General features: G+C 51.0%; 1 protein-coding gene across 5 annotated transcripts in view; it reads right to left on the reverse strand.

Moving 5' to 3' along the window:
- Window positions 1-22102, reverse strand: part of ASAP2 (ArfGAP with SH3 domain, ankyrin repeat and PH domain 2) — a 198738-nt gene that overhangs the window by 2944 nt on the left and 173692 nt on the right. For 2 of the 5 annotated variants that reach the window (XM_024242392.3, XM_063713485.1), the window contains 8 exons: window positions 21871-21938; window positions 17288-17401; window positions 14140-14392; window positions 11477-11611; window positions 8996-9161; window positions 2656-2705; window positions 1917-2005; window positions 1356-1478 (listed from right to left, as the gene is read on the reverse strand). In XM_024242392.3, coding sequence (XP_024098160.1) covers window positions 1356-1478; window positions 1917-2005; window positions 2656-2705; window positions 8996-9161; window positions 11477-11611; window positions 14140-14392; window positions 17288-17401; window positions 21871-21938 — 998 coding nt within the window. The remainder of the gene's footprint in view (window positions 1-1355; window positions 1479-1916; window positions 2006-2655; window positions 2706-8995; window positions 9162-11476; window positions 11612-14139; window positions 14393-17287; window positions 17402-21870; window positions 21939-22102) is intronic. The other 3 variants (XM_024242394.2, XM_063713486.1, XM_063713487.1) reach the window with 3 other exon arrangements.

Raw genomic sequence — 22102 nt, forward strand, 5'->3', positions numbered from 1 at the left:
AGAGTGTAAATGATGTAGGCAAATAAAAGGCTAAAAACAGCCAAAATATGAATGGTGGGCTTTTTGAGGAGTGGGTGGGGGGTGCTGTGGTTATGGGCAACTTCTGTTTTCTTCTTTATGCCTCTATTTTCCAGTTTTGGAAATGAGCAGGTATTTTCCACATGGCTAAGCCTGTGGTCAGGTTGGCGCCCTGTCTGGATGGTGGGTTGTAGGCAACTGTGGGAGCCAGGTGGCTCCCGAGTGGCTGGGATTACAGGTGCCTGCCACCACACCTAGCTAATTTTTTGTATTTTTAGTAGAGAACCATGTTGGCCAGGCTGGTTCCGAACTCCTGACCTCAAGTGTTCCGCCTGCCTCGGCCTCCCAAAGTGCTGGGATTATGGGCGTGAGCCACCGCGCCCAGTCCACAGACACTTCTAACCCATCAACGGCAAACGAGGCCACAGGAAAGACCGGTGAACCCAGCTCTGCCAAATGAAGGCAGTGCTGCCTGGCCCTGAGAGCTCATAGCGCCTCTGGAGGCTGAAGACATGCAGTTTAAACACTAGTGGGAGCTCTGCGAGGGACAGTGACTAAAGACAGTGTCCAAACTCCTTGCACTTGACAAAGCAGTTCCCCTAAATCTTGTGAGTTCCCAGCTGAACTGTCTGCTCTGAGCTCAGTTGCGGAGCTGTGCCACTTGTGTCTGCTGTGTGGTGGGCTCAGCCTGGGGCTTTCTGTCCGCGCCCCATTCAAGCCGGTTCATCCACCACCCTCACTGTATGCAGCTGACGCTTAGTGGGTGCTCACCAGATCATCTGCACCAGACTGTGTGTGTGACCTCCCTTTCACAGATGATCCCACTAATGCTTAAAGATAAAAGCAACCTGCCCCAAGCCACCAGCCCTTGAGTGGCCAAGTCTGAATTCTTAGGTGGCCAGCACACATCTTGCTCCCACACCCTGCTGGACGCCTGGGTGGCCACAGCTCGTTTCAGGACCAGACTCAGGCCTGGGGCTCTGCGCTCTAGGTCAGCTCTTTCCAGACACCCGATTCCACTAATCCAGCAATGGGGGGGTGATGACCTAGAAACTCAAGGCCTCAAAATGAAGGAGTCTCACTTCAGGCCCTCATGGATGCTCTGAAAACTGCACCCTAACTGGGGAGGAAGCCACCCTGGGGAATAATCAGGCCTGCTCAGAAGTGGGTGTCCATGGAGGAAGCAACTCCTGAGGATGCTAAGGGGCAGAGGCACCAGGAACCACGTCTGGACTGCTCAGGCTGAGAAAACCTCACCTGCGAGCCAGTCTCTCCAGCCAGGTGGGCAGGGACGTGGCTCAGCCCCCAGGAACCTCCCAGGCCCACCCTTGACTCACCCACCACTCCTGGTCCTCCTCCCCGTCCACGATGATCACATCCCCCTCGGAGAAGGTGAGCTCATCAGGGTTGTCAGCCACACAGTTATAGAGCGCTTTCACCCGCTTAGGCTTCAACTTGGTCTGCGTCAGGAGAGGGAACAAAGTGTGGCTGCAGGCCTCAGCTCTCAGGGCAGAGAGCTCAAGCACCCTGCCTCCCCTGGTCTCAGGAGTCCCGTACCTAGGCCTAAGAAGCCTGCAGATGCCAAGGTGGGGCAGGTCAGTGCAGCTCAGGAGCCAGGGAGAGAAAAGGGAAGAGCTCCCCACCAAGCAGAGAGAAGGGGCCAAGGGCTGGGAAATGAAGCGGCCAGGGCAGGGTACTCTGAGTAGGCCCATCCTGGAGCTGCGGTGGGAGGGCCAAACCCACCAGCTGCCCAGATCCAAGCAATCAGGTATCAAGAAGACCCCCACCCTGCCCCAACCAAGGGAACAGGGGAAGGCTTGCTTCCCCTGAGCCCCTGTGAAATCACCTGCACCCCCCTGGCTAGAGCAGAGAGTCAAGAAAGGGGGCTCGTCACTTACTGCCTGCGACTTCCTAGGCATGGGTGCAGGAGGCTGCAGGACCATAGCATTGGACAGAGGACCCAGAGCTTCTGTTGCAGAGAGATCCACTGTAGGGCAAAAATGAAGCAACTTAAGACATCCCATCAATCATAACCATGAGATATAAACAATGTGCAAGCCACAGGGTGTGTCTGAAAGCAGGTTTCCCCAGGTGTTCCGATCTGTTGAGGGGAAAGGGAACCTTCTGACTTGGATGCAGCCCTTGTGTGGCAGCGAGTGTCCGCCAATGAGCCCGCCATGTCAGCAGGAGGGGAAAGGTGAGGGGCCCCAGGACTGAGCTGCTCAGGAGCAGGGGTCTCAGAGGCCGAGGGAGGAAGGAGGATGGCAGGAGGGAGGAGGGAGGAAGGCAGGAGGGAAGAGGGAGGAGGAAGGCAGGGAGGAGGGGAGGGGAGGGGTGGAGGAAGGCAGGTGGTGGGGGAGGAAGGCATGAGATGGGGGAGGGAGGGGGAGAGGAGGGGAAGGGAACAGAGGAAGGCAGGAGTGGGGGAGGAAGGAAGGAGGGGAGGAAGGAAGGAGGGGAGGAAGGCAGCGGGGAGGAAGGTGGGGGGAGGGGGGCAGGAGGGGAGGTGGGCAGGAGGGCTGTGCAATGGCAGACAGCTGGGCCCTCCCTCAGGCCTGACCACCTGGCAGGGAACGTCCTCCACATTGCCCCCATGGACCAAGCAGAAACAAACTCAGTCCCAAATTAAATAATTACCAGGTCCTCTCGGTTGGCCTTTGTTGGTCAGTGGGGTGGACTTGTCAGCCCTACAAAGACAGGGAAAAAGTAGATTTACTGCTACCTGAGGGTACCTGCCCCTTTCTCATCCCCTTTTATCAGAGAACCTTCTGAGTTCAAGCTCAGAGTGTGTAAGGTGATTTCCTCCACTGTCACTTAGCTGTCTCTTTTTTGAGAAAAGGAAGAATGAGAAGCCCCGAGGAAAGTGCTAGATTGAACGTTTCTGATCCTAAAACCAAGGCGTTTCCAGAGCACTCTGTCCATGTGAGCCTGCTGCCAATGGCCAGGGTCTGGAGCGATGCTGGGCACTGGCCACTGGCCCCACCCCGAGTCTGCTCAGCCCCTTCCCTGCCTTGGTCCCATCACATGAAAGGGCAGGGCTGAACCTTAACCTCAGGCCCAGATGGCTCTGCCAGGACGGGTCCGAGCACTCTGGGTCAGCGCTGTCCATGCCTCTGCGGTCCCTGCTTCTGGGAACCAATGTGGCTGACCACGGGCTCAAGCCCCATCCATGAGCCTCTGGGTCAGCACACCCCAAAGCCACAAGGTAGAAACGCACGAGTGAGGAAGTAGTTCTCAGGGCTGGCAGAGAGGGGTCCCTCAGCTCGAACCTGCCACCTGGCAGCCCTGGATAAATGGGTTCTGGAGAGTCAGCATTTTCATCTACAAAAGGTGTGACATAAGATCCGTCAAGTCCAGAGCTAAGGACCAGTGCCACTGGCTTCAGCTCCCCGGTGGATCTCCTGGACCTAGCATAAAGCCAGGCATAGGACGGGGGCTGGAGAAGCAGAAGAGGAAGACCAGGGAAGAAGGGAAGGGGAAGGCAAGGATGGGATTCTTTCCACTGTACGCTCCCGTCTGTCGATACTCCCTTCGCTGCTCGGAATGAACCCGGCCTGGCCTCGATGCTTGCAGTCCCAGAATGAAGGGAGAGAAAACATCACATGGATTTTGCTCATACTCGGAAGGAACTGAAAAGGAACTTCGTTTTATTCCATAAAACAAAGACCCCTCCCATTTGACCAGTCTAGCCGTTTGTTTTCCATCAATGTCTCTGGGTGTAAATGTCTCTGCAGACATCATTACACTGACCTGGCTGATCCCCTGGCCGGCAGTCATCCCTAACTACAGAACACTCGCAGGGAAGGCCTGATCCTCTGAGACAGCAGTGAGCAGACTTTTTCTTTAAAGAGGCAGATAGTAAACTTTTTAGGCTTTGTGGATTTTTTTTTTTTTTTTTTGAGATGGAGTCCCGCACTGTCACCCGCGGTTAGAGTGCAGTGACACGATCTCGGCTCACTGCAACCTCTGCCACTCGGGTTCAAGCAATTCTCCTGTCTCAGCCTCCCGAGTAGCTGGAATTACAGGTGTGCACCACCACGCACGGCTAATTTTTTGTATTTTCAGTAGAGACGGGGTTTCACCATGTTGGCTAGGCTGGTCTCAAACTCCTGACCTCAGGTGATCCGCCCACCTCGGCCTCCCGAAGTGCTGGGATTATAGGCGTGAGCCACTGCGCCCGGCCTTTGTGTTTGTTTTTTGAGGCAGGGTCCTGCCCTATTACCCAAGCTCGAGTGCAGTGAGGCAATCAGTTCACTGCAGCCTCGAACTCCTGGGGTCAAGTGATCCTCCCGCTTCAGCCTCCTGAGTAGTTGGGACTACAGGTGCACGCCACCATGCTTGGCTAACTTTCAAAATTTTTTGTAAAGACATGGTCTCATTATGTTTTCCAGGCTGGTCTCGAACTCCTAGTCTCAAGCAATCCTCCTGCCTCGGCCTCCCAAAGCTCTGGGATTACAAGTGTGAGCCACTGCACCCAGCTGGCTTTGTGGATTCTAGCATCTCTGTTTCAAGTATTCAACTCTGCCACTGTGGCGTGAAAGCAGCCCCAGACTGCATAAACAAACAGGTGTGGCTAATGTTCCAATAATATTTTATGAGCGCTGAAGTGAATCTCACACAATTTTCATGCACCATAAAATATCCTTTGGAGGCCACGCACGGTGGCTCACGCCTGTAATCCCAGCACTTTGGGAGGCCGAGGCAGGTGGATCATGAGGTCAGGAGATCGAGACCATCCTGGCTAACACGGTGAAACCCCGTCTCTACTAAAAATACAAAAAATTAGCCGGGCATGGTGGCAGGCGCCTGTAGTCCCAGCTACTCAGGAGGCTGAGGCAGGAGAATGGCGTGAACCCGGGAGGCAGAGCTTGCAGTGAGCAGAGATCGAGCCACTGCACTCCAACCTGGGTGACAGAGCGAGACTCCGTCTCAAAAAAAAAAAAAATCCTTTTGATTTTTTTTTCCAACCAATTACAAACATAAAAGCCATTCTTAGTTCTTAGTTCATGGCCCTAAAAAGCAGGCAGCAGGCTGGATGTGGCCTGTGAGCCATAGTTTGCTGACTCCTACCCTAAGACAACAGGTGTGAAAATTCACATTTATACCAGAGACATCACCGGTGGTGGGGGAGGGATAGTATCCTTTACAAAGAGGATGTACCAGTGTATTCCTTTAGAGTCAGAACTCCACTGGGCACTGACGGCATGATTCCATCCATCCTTGTCTGTCCTGGGTAGCCCTAACCTCACTTGCCCTGCTTCCCTTTTTCCTGCCAGTCAGATCTAAAACCAGGTAAAATTGTGTTCCAGAGGAAACCTGTCCAGCTGCCCCCAGCTAGAACGCTTCTGAGAACAAGGAACCTGCACCTCACAGCTGACACCCACGGTTCTCAGAGTCCCAATAACTGCTGGGAGCTGATGGCTCCTTAGCCAGGACTTCAACACATGATTTGTTTCTCTCGAAAAACAGCAGCATGGAGAGCGTAAATCCGAGGGAGTCATAAGAGAAGGCAGAAGAGAGCCCAGAAGCCAAGAGAAGCATGGCCTGTGGCCACTTTGGTGTAGAGGCAGAAATAATTAGCACTGGAAAGCCCATTTATTACAGCATAATTCAGTAGCTGTTTAAGACTAGGAAGGCACAGATAGGCATATTTTATTTTTATTTTTTTGAGACAGAGTCTGGCTCTGTTGCCCAGGCTGGAGTGCAGTGGTGTGATCTCGGCTCACTGCAACCTCCACCTCCTGGGTTCAAGTGATTCTCCTGCCTCAGCCTCCCGAGTACCTGGGATTATAAGTGCCCGCCACCACGCCCAGCTAATTTTTGTATTTTTAGTAGAGATAGGGTTTTGCCATGTTGGCCATGCAGGTCTTGAACTCTTGGCTTCAAGTGATCCACCCACCTTGGCCTCCCAAAGTGCTGGGATTGTAGGTGTGAGCCACTGCACCCAGCCCTGCATGTTATATTTTAGAAAGTTACCTTGCAAAGTAGCATTTACAAAGTTTTGGGAGTCTTCTGGTTAAAATGGCAGATTTAAGTACATTTACTTCCACTTCTTCCCAAGGAAAAGGATTTTTAAAAATTAAACCTAAAAGAGGTGAGGCGCGGTGCCCCACGCCTGAAATCCCAGCACTTTGAAAGGCCAAGGTGGGAGGACTGCTTGAGCCCAGGAGTTCAAGACCAGCCTGGGCAACATAAGGAGACCCCCACCTCTACAAAATACAAAAATAAATTAACCGGGCATGGTGGTGTGTGCCTGTGGTCCCAGCTATGTGGAGGATGAGGTGGGAGGATCACCTGAGCCCAGGAGGTCGAGGCTGAAATGAACCATGATCGCACCACTGTACTCCAGCCTGGGCAACAGAGTGAAAGATAAATCACAGTCAACATAGGTGATCTCGGGAATGGAATCTCACTCCAGCAGTGAGGAAGGCCCTGAAATGCTCCTATCTGTAGTCCTGAAGTGTCCTCAGAAGGCTCAGGACCCTCTGGAAGGGGAGAAAGGCAAGGTAGTAAGCAGAAGAATTGGCCAAAAATCTGTCTGAGGAGCTCCTGAACCCCTGGAATCTCACCCCAGCTCTGAGTAGCCTTAGCCGCTGCCCTGCCCAACCTACTAAGGACAGGAAGCTTCTATTCTTGGAGAGGGCAAAACGGATGGTGTCTGGACGGGGGATATCAGGTGCGGCTATTAGGAATATCTTGAAAAACAGAGGGACTAAGTAAAAGTTTAACTTTATTTCTCTACTCCTAAAAAACTTCAGGGATGGGCTGGGCACAGTGGCTCACGCCTGTAATCCCAGCACTTTGGGAGGCCGAGGAGGGCAGATCATGAGGTCAGGAGATCAAGACCATCCTGGCTAACCTGGTGAAACCCCATCTCTACTAAAAATATTAAAAAATTGGCCGGGCGTGGTGGCGGGCACCTGTAGTCCCAGCTACTTGGGAGGCTGAGGCAGGAGAGTGGCGTGAACCCGGGAAGTGGAGCTTCCAGTGAGCCAAGATCGTGCCACCGCACTCCAGCCTGGGCGACAGAGCGAGACTCCATCTCGGAAAAAAAAAAAAAAAAAAAGAGTAGTGCAGAGATTACAGATGTGGGCCGCGGTGCCTAGTCTCCAAATTCTTTATTTTTTTACTTTTGAGATGGAGTTTCGCTCTTGTTGCCCAGGCTGGAGTGCAATGGCGCGATCTTGGCTCCCTGCAACGTCCGCCTCCTGGGTTCAAGAGATTCTCCTGCCTCAGCCTCCTGAGTAGCTGGGATTACAGGTGCCTGCCACCATGCCCAGCTAATTTTTTTGTATTTTTAGTAGAGATGGGGTTTCACCGGGTTAACCAGGATGGTCTCGATCTCCTGACCTCATGATCTGCCCTCCTCGGCCTCCCAAAGTGCGGGGATTACAGCGTGAGCCACGGCGCCTGGCCCCAAATTCTTTATTGAGAGGTGGAACTGATGACTTCCTTGTGCCACTCCACAGTCCTCTCTGCCCCGACTGTGTCTGAGCTTGTAACTGAGCAGTGATGTATGGTGGAAATCATTCCGTGCCAGCTTCCAGGGCCAGCCCTCTCTCTGGGGACCTGTCCTTGGACCCAGCCACCGTGACATGAGGAAGCCCACGCCAGGGACATGTAGGTGTTTTGGTCACAGCCCAGCAGAGGCTCTGGCTGACAGGCAGCATCAGCTACCACAGGGCGGGTGAAGAGGCTCTGACTGTAACCCCCAGCCAACGAGTCACCTCCTGTGTCCAACCACCCCCAGGCTTCGAGTCCTTTCAGCAAAGGCTCCAGATACTGTGGAGCGAAGGCTCCAGATACTGTGGAACAAAGACAAAGACCCCACAGTACCATCCAAATTCCTGACAATCTGTCAGCAGAATAAACTGGCTGTGCCTCATGTCTGTCAGTCTGGTGTGGTTTGTTACTAGAACAACTGACATTAGAGATGTCAGTGTGAACTCATGGATTTCAATACAGAAATATACGGAATAGAGATAAGTGGTGTATGTATGTATCCATGTATATGTGTGTATATTTCCAAGTTCTAACAGCTCAGAGGGCCTGTGTGGGAGCAGTGACTCTCCACCTAGCCCCCAGAACCTGGCCTCTAAATATCATTTCCACTAAAAGGAACCATTTCCCACCATAAAGATCCAGATTAAGAGCAACGAACTGGGGCCGGGTGCGGTGGCTCACGCCTGTAATCCCAGCACTTTGGGAGGCCGAGGCAGGTGGATCACGAGGTCAGGAGATCGAGACCATCCTGGCTAACACGGTGAAACCCCATCTCCACTAAAAATACAAAAAATTAGCCAGGCGCGGTGGGAGGCACCTGTAGTCCCAACTACTCAGGAGGCTCAGGCAGGAGAATGGCAAGAACCCTGGAGGCAGAACTTGCAGTGAGCCAAGATCACGCCACTGCACTCTAGCCTGGGCGACAGAGCTAGACTCAGTCTCAAAAAAAAAAAAAAAAAAAACCATGAACTGGACCCATCTGCGACAAGGGGCATTATTTGGACAAACAGCTAAGCTTGAACTGGGTCTAAGGATTGGGCGGTGTTTCTATGTCCATGTTAATTTCCTGATTTTGCAGGTGGTATTGTGTTATGTAGGACAATGTCCTTGTTTGTGGGAAATCCATGCCTCACACTACAGAGGGTCTATGTGTTCAAAACAACCTTGGGAAAATAGAAAGAAAACAGAAACAGACCACCTGGGGGGTGGGCAGCAAATAGAACCCAGAAGCCGTGTGTGTTGAGGATACTTTGTCTGCATTCCTTCTGTGGACTCACATGTGCATTTGTAAGACATTTTCACAGTCTACAAACCCTCCAGTTATTCTTAAGACCCTTCAGACCCGATGAATTAGTTACGTGGTGCCCACGCTGAAGTAGCAGCCCTGGGGATTGCAAACATTCCTCCAGAGCCCACGGCAGGTGAGGTCAGAGGGCAGGAGCACGGATGGCCGAGCTGGCCGGGGGTGGCTTACCCCGGCGCAGGCTTCTTCTGCGGGAGGCGGCTGGGCGGCTGTGGGGGCAGAGGTGGGGGCCTGCTCTGCGAGATCCCAGGCGGGGCAGGCTTGCTCGGCTGGCTCAAGGCTTCCATTACGCTGGGCGTCTTGGCAACGGGAGGGGGCGGCGTGGGGGTCAGGGGATCTGCGGAGGAGAGGGAGAGACATGCAGAGGGTCAGCCGCGAGGCTTCCCACTCAGGCCTCCTCACTGGAGGCTTTTCTGAGAAGCGCTTCAGTTTTTTATTGCTATTTCCTAAGGAAAAACCTGCTGCTATTTCCTTGCCAGTTTTCAGAAAACTATTCACAGGGAGGAAGCAGGGAGTCCTTTCCAAACTAATAAGGAAGCTGGGAGCCTAAAGTTAGGATGACAATTTTTCTATCAGCCTGTGAGTCAGTATTTTCTCAGCTAGAACTCCCTGGGGGAAAGCCAGCAGTTTCCTGCTCTCGACTCTAAGACCCAACAGCAGGAGGCTGGGGCCCTCAGCTCTGCCTGGGGAAGCAGGGCCTGCTTTGCACATCGACTGACCTGTGGCCAAAGGGATGAGGCCCTACCCACTTCATCGGGCTGCTGGGCAGGGTGGATCTGAGGAGAGATGGGAGCTACTAACTTAGTAACGGCTCCTCAGTCTCCGGAGTGGGTGGGTGAAGAGCTTTATTAGTGTCTACGTTTTATAGACGAGGAGGCTGAGGCCCACGGAGGGGAAGAGCTCTCGTCAAGGGTGGCAGAGCTGGTAAGACCTGGAGGGAGGCTGTGAGTCCAAGTCTCCTTCCTCCGTCTCTCCTCCCCTGATGGGCGTTAAGCCCTCTCTAAATGTCGGGCGTATCATACTGGGCCTCAGAATGGGTAACACATAAGGCGCTGGGTTTCCCTCTGCCAGGAAAAGCCAGGAAGAATGAGGCCTTCAGCTAAACAAAGAGGAACCTGGCGTGGGGAAAAATGAAGGGATCCAGCTTGTGATCTTTCCTTTTATCATTATTGTTTCCTTTTTCCAATTTAAAGGAAAACTCAAAAGGCTGACGCTAGCACACAAATGCAGCCCCTGGACCACCAGACGGAGAGGCAGGAAAGTGGTTCCGGCCTTCGGTGTGTTCGCCTTGGAAACCTCTGAAGACCCTCCCAGACCCACTGCTCCCGGCTCTGCCGCCGGCATGTGTACACATGGCACTGACTCTAGCTGGGGCTGGGCTGCTGTTAATTTTAACTTACTCTAAGGAAGTCACGAGCACCTCAGCTCAAGAATTCTCATGCTCTGGAAGCAATGAAGCCCAGAGATGCTGGACTCCCCGCTCCAGGGCTGCTGCAGCAGGAGATGGGGCAGCATCCAGGGCTCGCTTCTCTGATCCAGTGAAAAAAGACACTCTAGTTCTGCACACTGGAGAAAAACTTCTTCCTAAAAACCTCCTCCTGCTTCTCTCCCCAAGGTTTTCAGGACTTTCAACCACATGTTGATATTAAAGAAAACATGCCAGGCTGGGCGTGGTGGCCCACACCTGTAATCCCAGCACTTTGGGAGGACGAGGTGGGTGGATCACTTGAGCCCAGGAATTCGAGCCTGGGCAACATAGCAAAACCCTGTCTCCACAAAAAATACAAAAATTAGCTGGGCATGGTGGCTTGCACCAATAATCCCAGCTACTCAGGAGGCTAAGGCAGGAGGATCGCTTGAGCCCAGGAGTTGGAGGCTGCAGTGAGCCATGATTGTGCCACTGCACTCCAGCCTGGGGGACAAAGACCCTGTCTTAAAAAGGAAAACAAGGCTGGACACGATGGATCATGCCTGTAATCCCAGCACCCTGGGAGGCTGAGGCAGGTGGATCACCTGAGGTCAGGAGTTCGAGACCAGGCTGTCCAACATGGCAAAACCCCGTCTCTACTAAAAATACAAAAATACAAAAAAAAAAAAAAAAAAAAAAAAAAATTAGCTGGGCATGGTGGCAGGCTCCTGTAATCCCAGCTACTTGGAGGCTGAGGCAGGACAATCTCTTGAACCTGGGGGGCGGAGGTTGCAGCAAGCCAAGATTGCGCCATTGCATCCAGCCTGGGCAATGGAGTGAGACTCTGTCTCGAAAAAAAAAAAAAGAAAAAGAAAAGAAAAACAAAAAGCCAGATTCTAATCCAAGTGACTGTCCCAAAATATTGAAAATCACCAAATGGCCAAAGGAAAAAGAAACCCTGGGGTACTGTGTAAAGGAGGAAATGTTGCTGAAATGCTTTGGAAGACAGAGGAAGGGAGTGAGGAAGCTACTTGGTGGTGCAGTGTGGGGACAGGCAGAGGTTTGCAGCTGTGACAAAGGAGGCTAGGGGAGCTGGGAGCCCTGCACAGGAGCCACAGGGGGCCATACAACACGGGACACTTGGCACGTGTCTGTGCCGGCAGCTGTGTGGCTCCAGAGAGCACCCCCCGCCATCCAGATCTACAAAGCCCACGGGCAAGAAAGGAAAAAGGAAAAAAACGTACTGGTAGATGTCACGCGAAGAGGGGGCAGCGGTGGATGGACAGCTGGCGGATCTGACGAAGATCGCTGCCGGCTTCCACCGTCCACACTTACAGAGTTTGTCTTCCACAGGGTGTTAGCAGAGGAGGCTGTCTGAACTGAACCCACACGCATGCACACAGACGCATGCATGCACATATACACGTGCACACACAGAACAAAAACAGAAACAGAACACTGCGTTATTGATCCTCCCCCTTACGAAACGGGCAGTATGACCCTTCTACCTAGAACCCTCAACGCTTTTACTCCTGTCTCCGGCATGTGGAAGATAGACACTGATACCCACTAAACCAAAGAGGCTTCAAGGACTATTCTCAGCTGGTTTTCTCAATCCATGAAATTTAAAATTCCTGAGTTTATTTCTCAAATATCAGTATCATTTGAAGAAGGAAATAAATAGCCACAATATTCTCTTGCAAACACTGCACTTGGAGCTTCTGGAACCTCTGCTCCTCTCCACCCTCCCACCGATTCCTTCCCGTGGGAGTCACTACCAGGTGAAGAGGAGCACTGTGTGCCCAGCTGGCACAGGTGGGGGCAGAGCGCATATCAGACACTAGAGGAGGGGCTCTCTCTCCCTCCCTCCCGCAAACATATTTCCGGCTGGAAGCAGACACAGATGACACCAATCAGGTTCAGGTGACCCACAAAAGAGATGGCATTTCCCAAGTCACAAGCCCTTCTTCTGCCTCACAAACCTCCAAGCTCAGGTGCACAGGGCCCAGGTGTCAGGTGTGACCCCATGTTGGAGGCTGTGCACGGCCTGTAGGGCAAAGGCTAGGCCTAGAAATGGGCCAGGCCACTGGGTCCAGAGGAAGCCTTCGAGCTCCTCCCCTGGGGAGCCAGGTCTGCCCAAGTGCAAGGCTGACACTGTCAACTCCACTTGCTATTTATGTGCATATGAGAATCCCATCCGAGACCACATGTGGGCTACACAGAGAACGGGGGAGACGGCAGCTAAGGGGTATGACCTACATCACTGGAAGAAGAAATGATGCTAGGGACAGGAATGGCAAAAAGAAAAAGGAAAAAAATCAAAACCCTCAAATTCCAAGACTTCGGGAAACCAGGAGATTAAGAGTTTACCCCTCCATGACCCAGCGGAACAAAATCAAATCTTTCCTCCCGTGACACACACAGCCAGCAAAAGCCACCACTGGGAAGGACGATGATCAAAATCATCTTGATTGTGGGCCGTAGAAAACTGATGCCTGCCCGCAGGATCTGGGAGAGGCGGGGAGAAAGCCGCACCCACCCTGGGCCCCGACCAGCCCGCCTGGGGGTTTGACAGGGAGGAGATGCGACTGTGTGGCTTCATCTTGTAGCTGCCTTCTGTGCTCAGGGACGTCCTCATCAAGCCAGGGATGGACGCGGTCTGGGATGTGGCGTGTGTGGGGACAGCAAGCAGCTGGCTTCTGGGCCTGCCTGGGGGAAGGCCTGCTCTCAGCAGGTTTGTTCTTGGGGGTAAGACTCAGTGACTCACACGACAGGTTCACTGTCACTTCTCTGGGCCTCCCTGAGTGATAGGGGCAGAGCCGTGTGAGGGTCTGTGAGACACCTAGGACGGCAGGGAAGATGGGCTCAGCCGCACAGCGAGTGTACGTGCAGCACAAAGCTGCAGCTGTCTGCTCAGCCCTGGGCCAGGTCTCCTGGCCTCAGCCACCCTCATGCACTGACCCAGCCTGCCCAGCTAGCAGCTATCACATAAGGACAGTTTGGGATGTATTTGGGGACGTGGGCTCCACTCCATCAGCGGCTCACCGCGGCCACGGCGCCTGGATACATGCTCTGTGCAGACTCTTGTCCTTCCTGGGCCCCGCTCCCCGCATCAAAGTCTCAGCAGCCCCCTTCATGTGGGAACCCTCTGAAGGCCATGGCCACGACTAGAGCTCAGCCCAGAGCTGAGTGGGTCACTCGCCGGACGACCTGCCTTCAAGGAGCACTGTAGCCAGCTGCTCTTCAGGAATGAACAAATTACTTAACTTTTGGGAGCTTTGGTTTGCATATTTCTAAAAACAGAAAGTGTCACCTGTTGAGTCAAACCCTCCAGGTTACAGCTCAGGTAAGAAAAGCATGCTTTTTGCTCTAAGACACTGGTAGGCCCACAGGGCTGCTTTTCTATTTTACGATTAGGCCGAGCATTGTTCCCCAAATTAGTATCATTTTATCCTTTATTTTATGGGGATCATGGGTAAGAAGTAATTGCAGGGGCCATGAGCTGGACCAGAAGAAGGCAGAAGAGAAAAAAAAAGGAAAGAACGAAGGCCTGGGAAGGAGTGGAGAAAGGTAAACAGAAGGGTGCAGAGGGGAGACCTGCAGGAGTGTGTCTTTCGGCCCAGCCCCAGGAGCCCAGGTGGCCACCTCAGGCTGCCCTGGGGGAGTTCCCATGTTACCCAAGCCAGGCAGATGCCACAACTCTGCCCAGAATAAGAGTCAAATCAAGAGACTCTACCACCATCTGGCCTGATAAGAATGATGGAATCCCTTTAGGAAGCAAACAGAAAATAACTACAAAACAAAAGAGCCCAAAGGTCACTGAGTTGGAGGCAAGGCAGCTGCAAACTTTCCAAACCACAAAACAAGACCCTCTATATAGTCACAGGGATGACTGACAGCTTCATACCTTTGCCAACATTCCGTGGAGGAAGCGGGGGGGCGCTGGTGGTGCTGGGGGCTGCAGGCTGGGTGGGAGGTGGGCTGCCACTCAGGAGGGCTCCGTAAGTCTCATTCTGTAGGATGCTGGGCATGAAAGCCCTCTGCTTGTCTTTGGCAAGGTTTGCAGCATCTCTGGCCAAAGATACAGCGTTAGACTGAAGCTGGTTGGAGCCCAGCTGGTAGAAGCTGATGGGCCGGTCTTCCCGCCGGTTGGGACTGGGCTGCAGAACATCGGGGCAGAGGCATGTGAGACAAATATGAACTGCTCCTGGTGATAACATTCAACACAGGGGTGAAAACCTCACTGACACCAACTCTGCCAGGCCTGGTACCATCTGAGCTCTCAACTGTTGCCTGAGAGCTACAAGTTGTGTGAGAGCTGCAAGAGTGAAAATTCACTCCTCCTTGTGTCTCGTGAAGGAAACACACACTGATATGGTTTGGCTTTGTGTCCCCACCCAAATCTCATCTCGAATTGTAATCTTCACTTGTCGAGGGAAGGAGGTGACTGGATCATGGCAGCGGTTCCCCCCTGCTGTTCTTGGGCTAGTGAGTTCTCACAAGACCTAATGGTTTTATAAGGCAGTTTTCCCTGCTCTTGCTTGCTCTCTCTCCTGCCACCCTGTGAAGAGGAGCTTGCTTCCCCTTCTGCCATGATTGTATGTTTCCCAGCCATGCGGAAGTGTGAGTGAATTAAACCTCTTTCTTTTATAAATTACCCAGTCTCAGGTATTTCTTTATAGCAGTGTAAGAAGAGACTAGTACACACACACATACCAAAAAAGCTGTTAATTACAAGTTAAAATTCTCCATTCTGTGATGGATTTAAAATATAAGCTATTTATCTTATTAGCCTAAGTTATCTCAACCTAAGTCGGCATTTTCCCTGAAGTTCCCCTTCCTAAACATGCCTTCTTGTGTTAACCCACAGGATGGCCAGCTCTGGCTAGCCCACTGCATTCAGTCTCCAACAGCTATATGGCTCATTCAGCAGAGATCAATGTTTTCCTCCCATATGAACAGGACCTCCTGAGATTCCTCCAAATCAGGGTTAGCAAACAGTGGCCTATGGGCTGCCACCTGTTTTTTATCAGTAAAGTTTTATTGGAACATAGCCATGTCCTGTCATTTAGATATTGTCTAAGGCTGCTTTTGAGCCATCCTGGCAGAGCTGAGTAATTGTTAACATGGACTGTGACACTTTAGGCCCATAGAGCCCTATGGCCACCCCTGCTCCTCCTGAAGGTCATGTGTTTTTTTTTTTTTTTTTTAAGACAGTCTTGCTCTGTCGCCCAGGCTGGAGTGCAGTGGCGCAATCCCAGCTCACTGCAAGCTCCGCCTTCCGTGTTCACACCATTCTCCTGCCTCAGTCTCCCGAGTAGCTGGGACTACAGGCGCCCGCCACCACGCCCAGCTAATTTTTTTTGTATTTTTTAGTAGAGACACAGTTTCACTGTGTTAGCCAAGATGGTCTCAATCTCCTGACCTCGTGATCCGCCCGCCTCAGCCTCCCAAAGTGCTGGGATTACAGGCGTGAGCCCCTGCGCCCGGCCGGTCATGTGCTTTCTTAGAAGTGAATGCATGGAACGATGACTCGGGTAACTTAGATCTAACTTCTGTTTCAAATGCCAGCTTCATTAAACTAGATATGATTGTGAGCAAATGACTCAACCTTGCTGACCACATTCTTAACTGTTCACTGGATATGACGAGTGCTTTTCTAGCATAATGCCAGGTGCTTAGCAGGTGCTCAGTATGAACTGTGGCAGCCCTGCCTCTCCCTCACAGGACCACCAACTCTTTCTAGGTTCTGGACAAACCAATGGTTCAAACCCAGCTCAGGTGTGCAGAACTAAGCACCCAGTGGTTCTTCACACATATTTCTAAATTGCAAAGCTCACGGCTGCTGTCTGCTGAGAATCAGGTGAGCAGCGTGGATGAGTCTTAGGACTCCACACCAGCCCCTGCTCTTATGCTTTTCCTTGGACTATGCAACCTGCTTCATCACTGCTCATAAAATGGGAATGTGGCATCTGACTGCTTGATGAAGAGGCGCGCTGGGGCAGATTGCTTCCAACTTTTTTTTTTAAGGCAGGTTAAATATGAAATCAGTAGACTCTTCTCACTTTGACAGTGTTTTGTAGCTAACTCGGTGAAGTAATTTCTTATTCTGTATTCTAAGAAGCAGTAAGTACGGATGTTAACTCCATGAGCAAAGACAGTCCAACAGGTTTCACAAACGCCATCTGGTTACCTACCGACCTACCCATCCATCTAATTAGATATCCTCAATACACATCAGGACATTAATGCATTACAGAAAAAAAAAAAGCCAAACCATGAAAATGTGTTTAATGTGGCATTTGCCACTAATTCAGCACAGAGCACATTCCAGACATGCCTCGAAGCACCATGCTGAAGGACAGATGGAAGTGGGTCGCAGCTAGGAGTCAGGGCTTTGGGTCACACGGCCTAAGTCTGACTCTCAGCTCCAAGTCCTGCGTGAAGGCAGCAACCTTCCTGAGGATCACCCCCATGTGTGAGGCAGTGAGTATGGTAAGAAGGGAGCTGGAGGAGGAGGTAAGAGCCTTCGTGCAGTCCCAAGGCTGCCTCTAAATAGCTGCTTCACTTTGGCCAAGTCAACTTTTCTCTTGAGGCTTCAATATCCCAAACTGATAAAGGAAGGGTTTGGACCCAATGAGCTCTAAAGGTCGTCTGATGATTTCAGTTGATGTTTTTATAAGATCAACCAGGAGAATGTGATCACCTAGACTGGGGGAAATCTGGCTCTTTATGACATGACTCCATAGCAAGAGAGCTTCCTCTCAATCCACTGGAATCAACCCCCCCGCCACACACACCTTTCCTTTGTAGCAAAAGGCTACCTATAAGTACATAATTAGCCATTCCTTTAAATTAATGGGTGCAGGAGCTGGGAGACAGGAGATGGTAGTGGGAAGGGTAAAACCAAGAGCCTACTGAGATCAATGAAAGCAAAAAGTAAGCTACATTTTCATTTCTATAAAACAGCTTTCTGCCTTAATTACAGATTAGGACCCACACTGTTCTGGATGAAGCTGATCAAAACTCTTAATGGTTAGCAACCTGGCACAGACCTGCAATTTCTCATCCATGTCGTCATCACTTTCATCCAGGTCTTCGTGGAGTAGTCGCCATTCATATTCAACGTGAACATGAGAATTAAATCTTCCAGATAAGGCTTGGGTCAGCTGAGAGAACAGAGGGATGGTCAGTGCTGCTGCTCATACACTCGGCCATGCATCTGGACCCACTGAGGTGTGCAGGCAGGAGGCCTGCCTTCTAGTCCAAGGCAAATTCATGGAAATCTCTGGGTCTCAGGTGAAGCCCCCGCCCCGCTGCCTAATTCACAGGATAACCTTGAAACTCAAAGCTGGTATGTCTCAGCAAAGGCTTTGTAAACTGTATTAGTTTTCATCCACAGTTCCCGGCTTGTAACTCTCAAATCCCTTGTTACAGTCTTCGGTTATAACGTGGGGCGTTAAGGCCTCAGGAGACAGAATCTCTCTGAACTGCTGCCCCAAGGCAGGACTCTTATCTTCCCGCACTTTTTTGACTGCGGGTCTTAAGACCCTCCCCAGAGAGGGTCTCACCCTATACCCTGGGGGAAGAGATGCTGACATCAAGAAGCTTCCATAAAAATCAAAGAAGACTGGTTCTCGAGCTTCGAGATGGCAAACCACAGAGAGGGTCCTGGAGGGTGGCACCCAGGGAGGGCATGGAACCTCCGCGTCCCTTCTCCCACATCTTGCCCTACGCACCTCTCTATCTGTATGCTTTGCAATATCCTTTATAATAAACCAGTAAACACAAGTGTCTCCCTGAGTTCTATGAGCCACTCCAGCAAATTATTCAAACCCAAAGAAGGGGCTGTGGGAACCCCAACTTGAAGCCGGTTGGTCAGAAGTTCTGGAGGTTGATTTGTGACTGGTGTCTGGGGTGGCAGACAGTCTTGGGGACTGAGCCCCCAGCCTGTGGGATCTGACACTACCTCCAAGTAGATAGTGTCTAATTGGACTGGAGGACAGCCAGCTGGTGTCTGCTGCTTGTGAAACCGCCTTTGCAAGAACATGGTAGTGATAGAAGTCTAGCATGGCTGACTTCATCTTGCTTCTGGCCTCACAGGCTGGCTGTCCTCCCTTATTCCTGGGCACAGGCCAAGCTAACCATGGGAAGAATTTAGTTTGTGGTGTAAGTTTGAATCAAGGATGGTAATAGTCCCTCCCTAAAACTGACTCTGTTCTTTTTTTTTAATTTTTTTTTTTTATTATACTTTAAGTTCTAGGGTACATGTGCACAACGTGCAGGTTTGTTACATATGTGCCATGTTAGTGTGCTGCACCCATTAACTCATCATTTACATTAAGTATATCTCCTAATGCTATCCCTCCCCCCACTCCCCACCCCATCACAGGCCCCGGTTTGTGATGTTCCCCGCCCTGTGTCCAAGTATTCTCACTGTTCACTTCCCACCTATGAGTGAGAACATGCGGTGTTTGGTTTTCTGTCCTTGAAATAATTTGCTCAGAATGATGGTTTCCAGTTTCATTCATGTCCCTACAAAGGACATGAACTCATCCTTTTTATGGCTGCATAGTATTGTATGGTGTATATGTGCCACATTTTCTTAATCCAGTCTATCATTGATGGACATTTGGGTTGGTTCCAAGTCTCTCTGCTATTGTGAATAGTGCTGCAATAAACATACGTGTGCATGTGAAAACTGACTCTGTTCTTAGGGAACTTGAAAGTGCCTTTGGAAGACTAATGAAAGGCCTCAAGATTAGGATTACGGGAGGGGTCTGAATTCTGCTAAAATGTAGGTGCAGCTTGCCTCTCTATTAATGTAATTGTTTACCATCCAGTGGAGTGGCTCACACCTGTAATCCCAGCATTTTGGGAAGCTGAGGCAGGAGGACTGCTTGAGCCAGGAGTTTGAGACCAGCCCAGGCAACATGGCGAGGCCCCATCACTACAAAAAATTAAAAAACTTATTTAGCCAGGCGTGGTGGCATGCATCTGTAGTCTCAGCTACTCGGGAGGCTGAGGTGAGAGGATCGCTTGAGCTCAGGAGTTTGAGGCTGTGCACGAGCGCGCCATTGCACTCCAACCTGGGCAACAGAGAGACACTGTCTTTTTTAAAAAAAAATTGTTTACTGCACCAGAGGCCATGATACTTGTGACTTCCCCAATTGATCCTATAGATAACATATCCTAAGACTGATCTTTTGAGATATTTTTTCAGACTTTTGCATCCTGGAGTCAGACCAACTGACTCCACTGAACCTGACTCATGACTCAACCAGTCCCGTGGCCCCCCGAGATGATATGCAGTGGACAAGGGCTGTTTCTCACTCTTATGATTTCACTCCCAACCAATCAGCAGCACCCATTTCCTAGCCCTCTTGCCCATCCAACTATCCTTGAAAAACCCTAACCTCTGAGCCTTTGCGGGGACACAGTTGAGTAATAATTCCTGTCCTCCCACTGCTCAGCCAGCTTGCCATAATTAAACTCTTTCTCTACTGCAATCACACTGTCTCACGAATTGGGTTTAATCTATGCAGCAGGCAAGAAGAACCTGTCAGGCAACTACACTTGGTGTACGGGGTGGGGGGAACCCCCGTACACCAAGTGTACGGGGCAGTCTGCTTCTGTATTGCTTGTTGTATACACAGCAGTCTGCTTCTGTATTGCTTGTTGTGACAACAGCGTAACTGTAGAGAAAACACAGGGCTAGAGAGTTTTCCCCAAAACAACAGGCAAAGGAATTTGAGATCTAAAGGATGCTGATCAGCCTGCAAGTATCCATACTCCATATGGGAGAAAGCTCAACCCCAGGAGAATGAATGTGCTCATTCACTGTGAACCCAGCCTTTTCAACCAGGATGAGAGAATTAAACGCTGTAGAAAATGATCTGTGTGGCTATTTTCTCAGTTCTCTCAAGGAAGGTAGATAGCTAGTTCCGTTCTACATGTGCAGAAGAGAAGTTAATTCATTACACACTATGGGTGTCTTAGGACCTCAGGGCTTAATTTTCCCCATAACCAGATAGTAGCTACATGACCCTGGCCAAGTCACTTAACTTTCCTGTGCCTGTTTCCTCACCTGTAAAATGAAGACAACAGCAGAAACTATGTCGTAAGGTAGTTATGAAGATTAAATGAGCTATGTCAGATGCGGTGGCTCACGCCTGTAATCCCAGCACTTTGGGAGGCCAAGGCGGGTGGATTGCTTGAGGTCAGGAGTTCAAGACCAGCCTGACCAACATGGGGAAACCCCTTCTCTATTAAAAATACAAAAATTAGCTCGGCGTGGTGGCAGGTGCCTGTAATCCCAGTTACTCAGGAGGCTGAGGCAGGAGAATTGCTTAAACCTGGGAGGCGGAGGTTGCAGTGAACCAAGATCATGTCACTGCACTCCAGCCTGGGCGACAGAGTAAGACTCCATCTCAAAAAAAAAAAAAAAAAAAAAAAAAAAAAGATTAAATGAGCTAGTGGATATACAGTGCTTAGAAAGAGGACCTGTTACTTATCTTACACTTGTATAGCATTTATTATTAATAGTTCTTTTTTTTCTCCCCCAGGCTGGTATGCATTGGCATAATCATGGCTCACTGTAGTCTTGAACTCCTGATTCAAGTCGATTCTCCCACCTCAGCTTCCCCAGTAGCTGGGACTGCAGGTGCGTGCCACCACACCCAGCTAATTCGAAACTTTTTTTTATGGAGATGGCGTGTTGCTCTGTTGCCCAGGCTGGAGTGCAGTGACGCCATTATGGCTCACTGTAGCTTTGAACTCCTGGTCTCAAAGTGATCCTCCTACCTTAGCCTCCTGGGTAACTGGGGCTACAGGCATGCTCCACCATGCGTTGCTAATTTTTAAATCATTTGCAGAGACAGAGTCTCACTATGTTGCCAGGCTGGTCTCGAATTCCTGGCCTCAAGCCATCATCCCCCGCCTCAGCCTCCCAAAGCTTTGGGATTACAAGGCGTGAGTCACTGTGCCCGGCCTTAATAGTTCTATTTAGTGAGCGCTGTGTGTCAACTGCTTTACAGCATTTGATAATATTCTCACAACAACCTTATATACTGGTATAACTGACAGCACTTTAGAAATAAGGAAACAGCCTAAGAGAGTTTCCTTCCCAAGCCAAGTTGGGGAGCCCACGGCAAGGCCAGGGCTGCCTGGCCTGGTGGGCTCTTTCTACTGTCTACATTGTCTTTCCTTCCAGAACAGGAAAAGATGGTGTTGAGCAACCCACATGATCTAGGGCTGAGGAACAAAGACAGGAGGTTGGCCTTGATGTCCTGCAAAGTAGCAAGTAAACAGCTTATGGAGGCCAGAGAGCAGGCCCTTGTGGTGGCCTCGGGCCTCTGTTCCAGCTGTCCCACCACACCAGTGATGTTACCAACACGGCCAACCAGCAAACACTGATTCACACCCCAAGTCTCACTACGAGGGGGTGGGACCCCCTAGGTTTCCCTATAGACTCCCTAGCACGCTTTCTCCAAGGCAGGCTGATTCTGGGCTCATCCCATCAGAAACACTGAGCTCTGCTCAGGACACTGGTTCACAGCAAACCCTGCCCAAGGAGGACAGGCTTGGCTCCCTGTCCCGTGACAGGTGCCCCACCCCGTCCTTGTGGCGGGAGACTCACCAGCTCCTCACAGTGCTCGTGCTTGAGGCGCTTGGCAATGTCCAGCGGAGTCTCTCCTGACTCGTTTGCTAAAAGTCAAGGGCGAGCAAAGGAGGCGTTAAGGCAAAACCCAGCAAAGGCCTGACATCCAGGACAATTTTTAAAAGGAACAGAAAGGCAGCACTAAATTAAATTGGGCCTGGTTAATGAAATCCACAGTGAGTCTGACCTAGTCGAGGCTGAATGTATCTTG

Source organism: Pongo abelii, chromosome 12, assembly GCF_028885655.2.
Source record: "Pongo abelii isolate AG06213 chromosome 12, NHGRI_mPonAbe1-v2.0_pri, whole genome shotgun sequence".
Taxonomy (NCBI): domain Eukaryota; kingdom Metazoa; phylum Chordata; class Mammalia; order Primates; family Hominidae; genus Pongo; species Pongo abelii.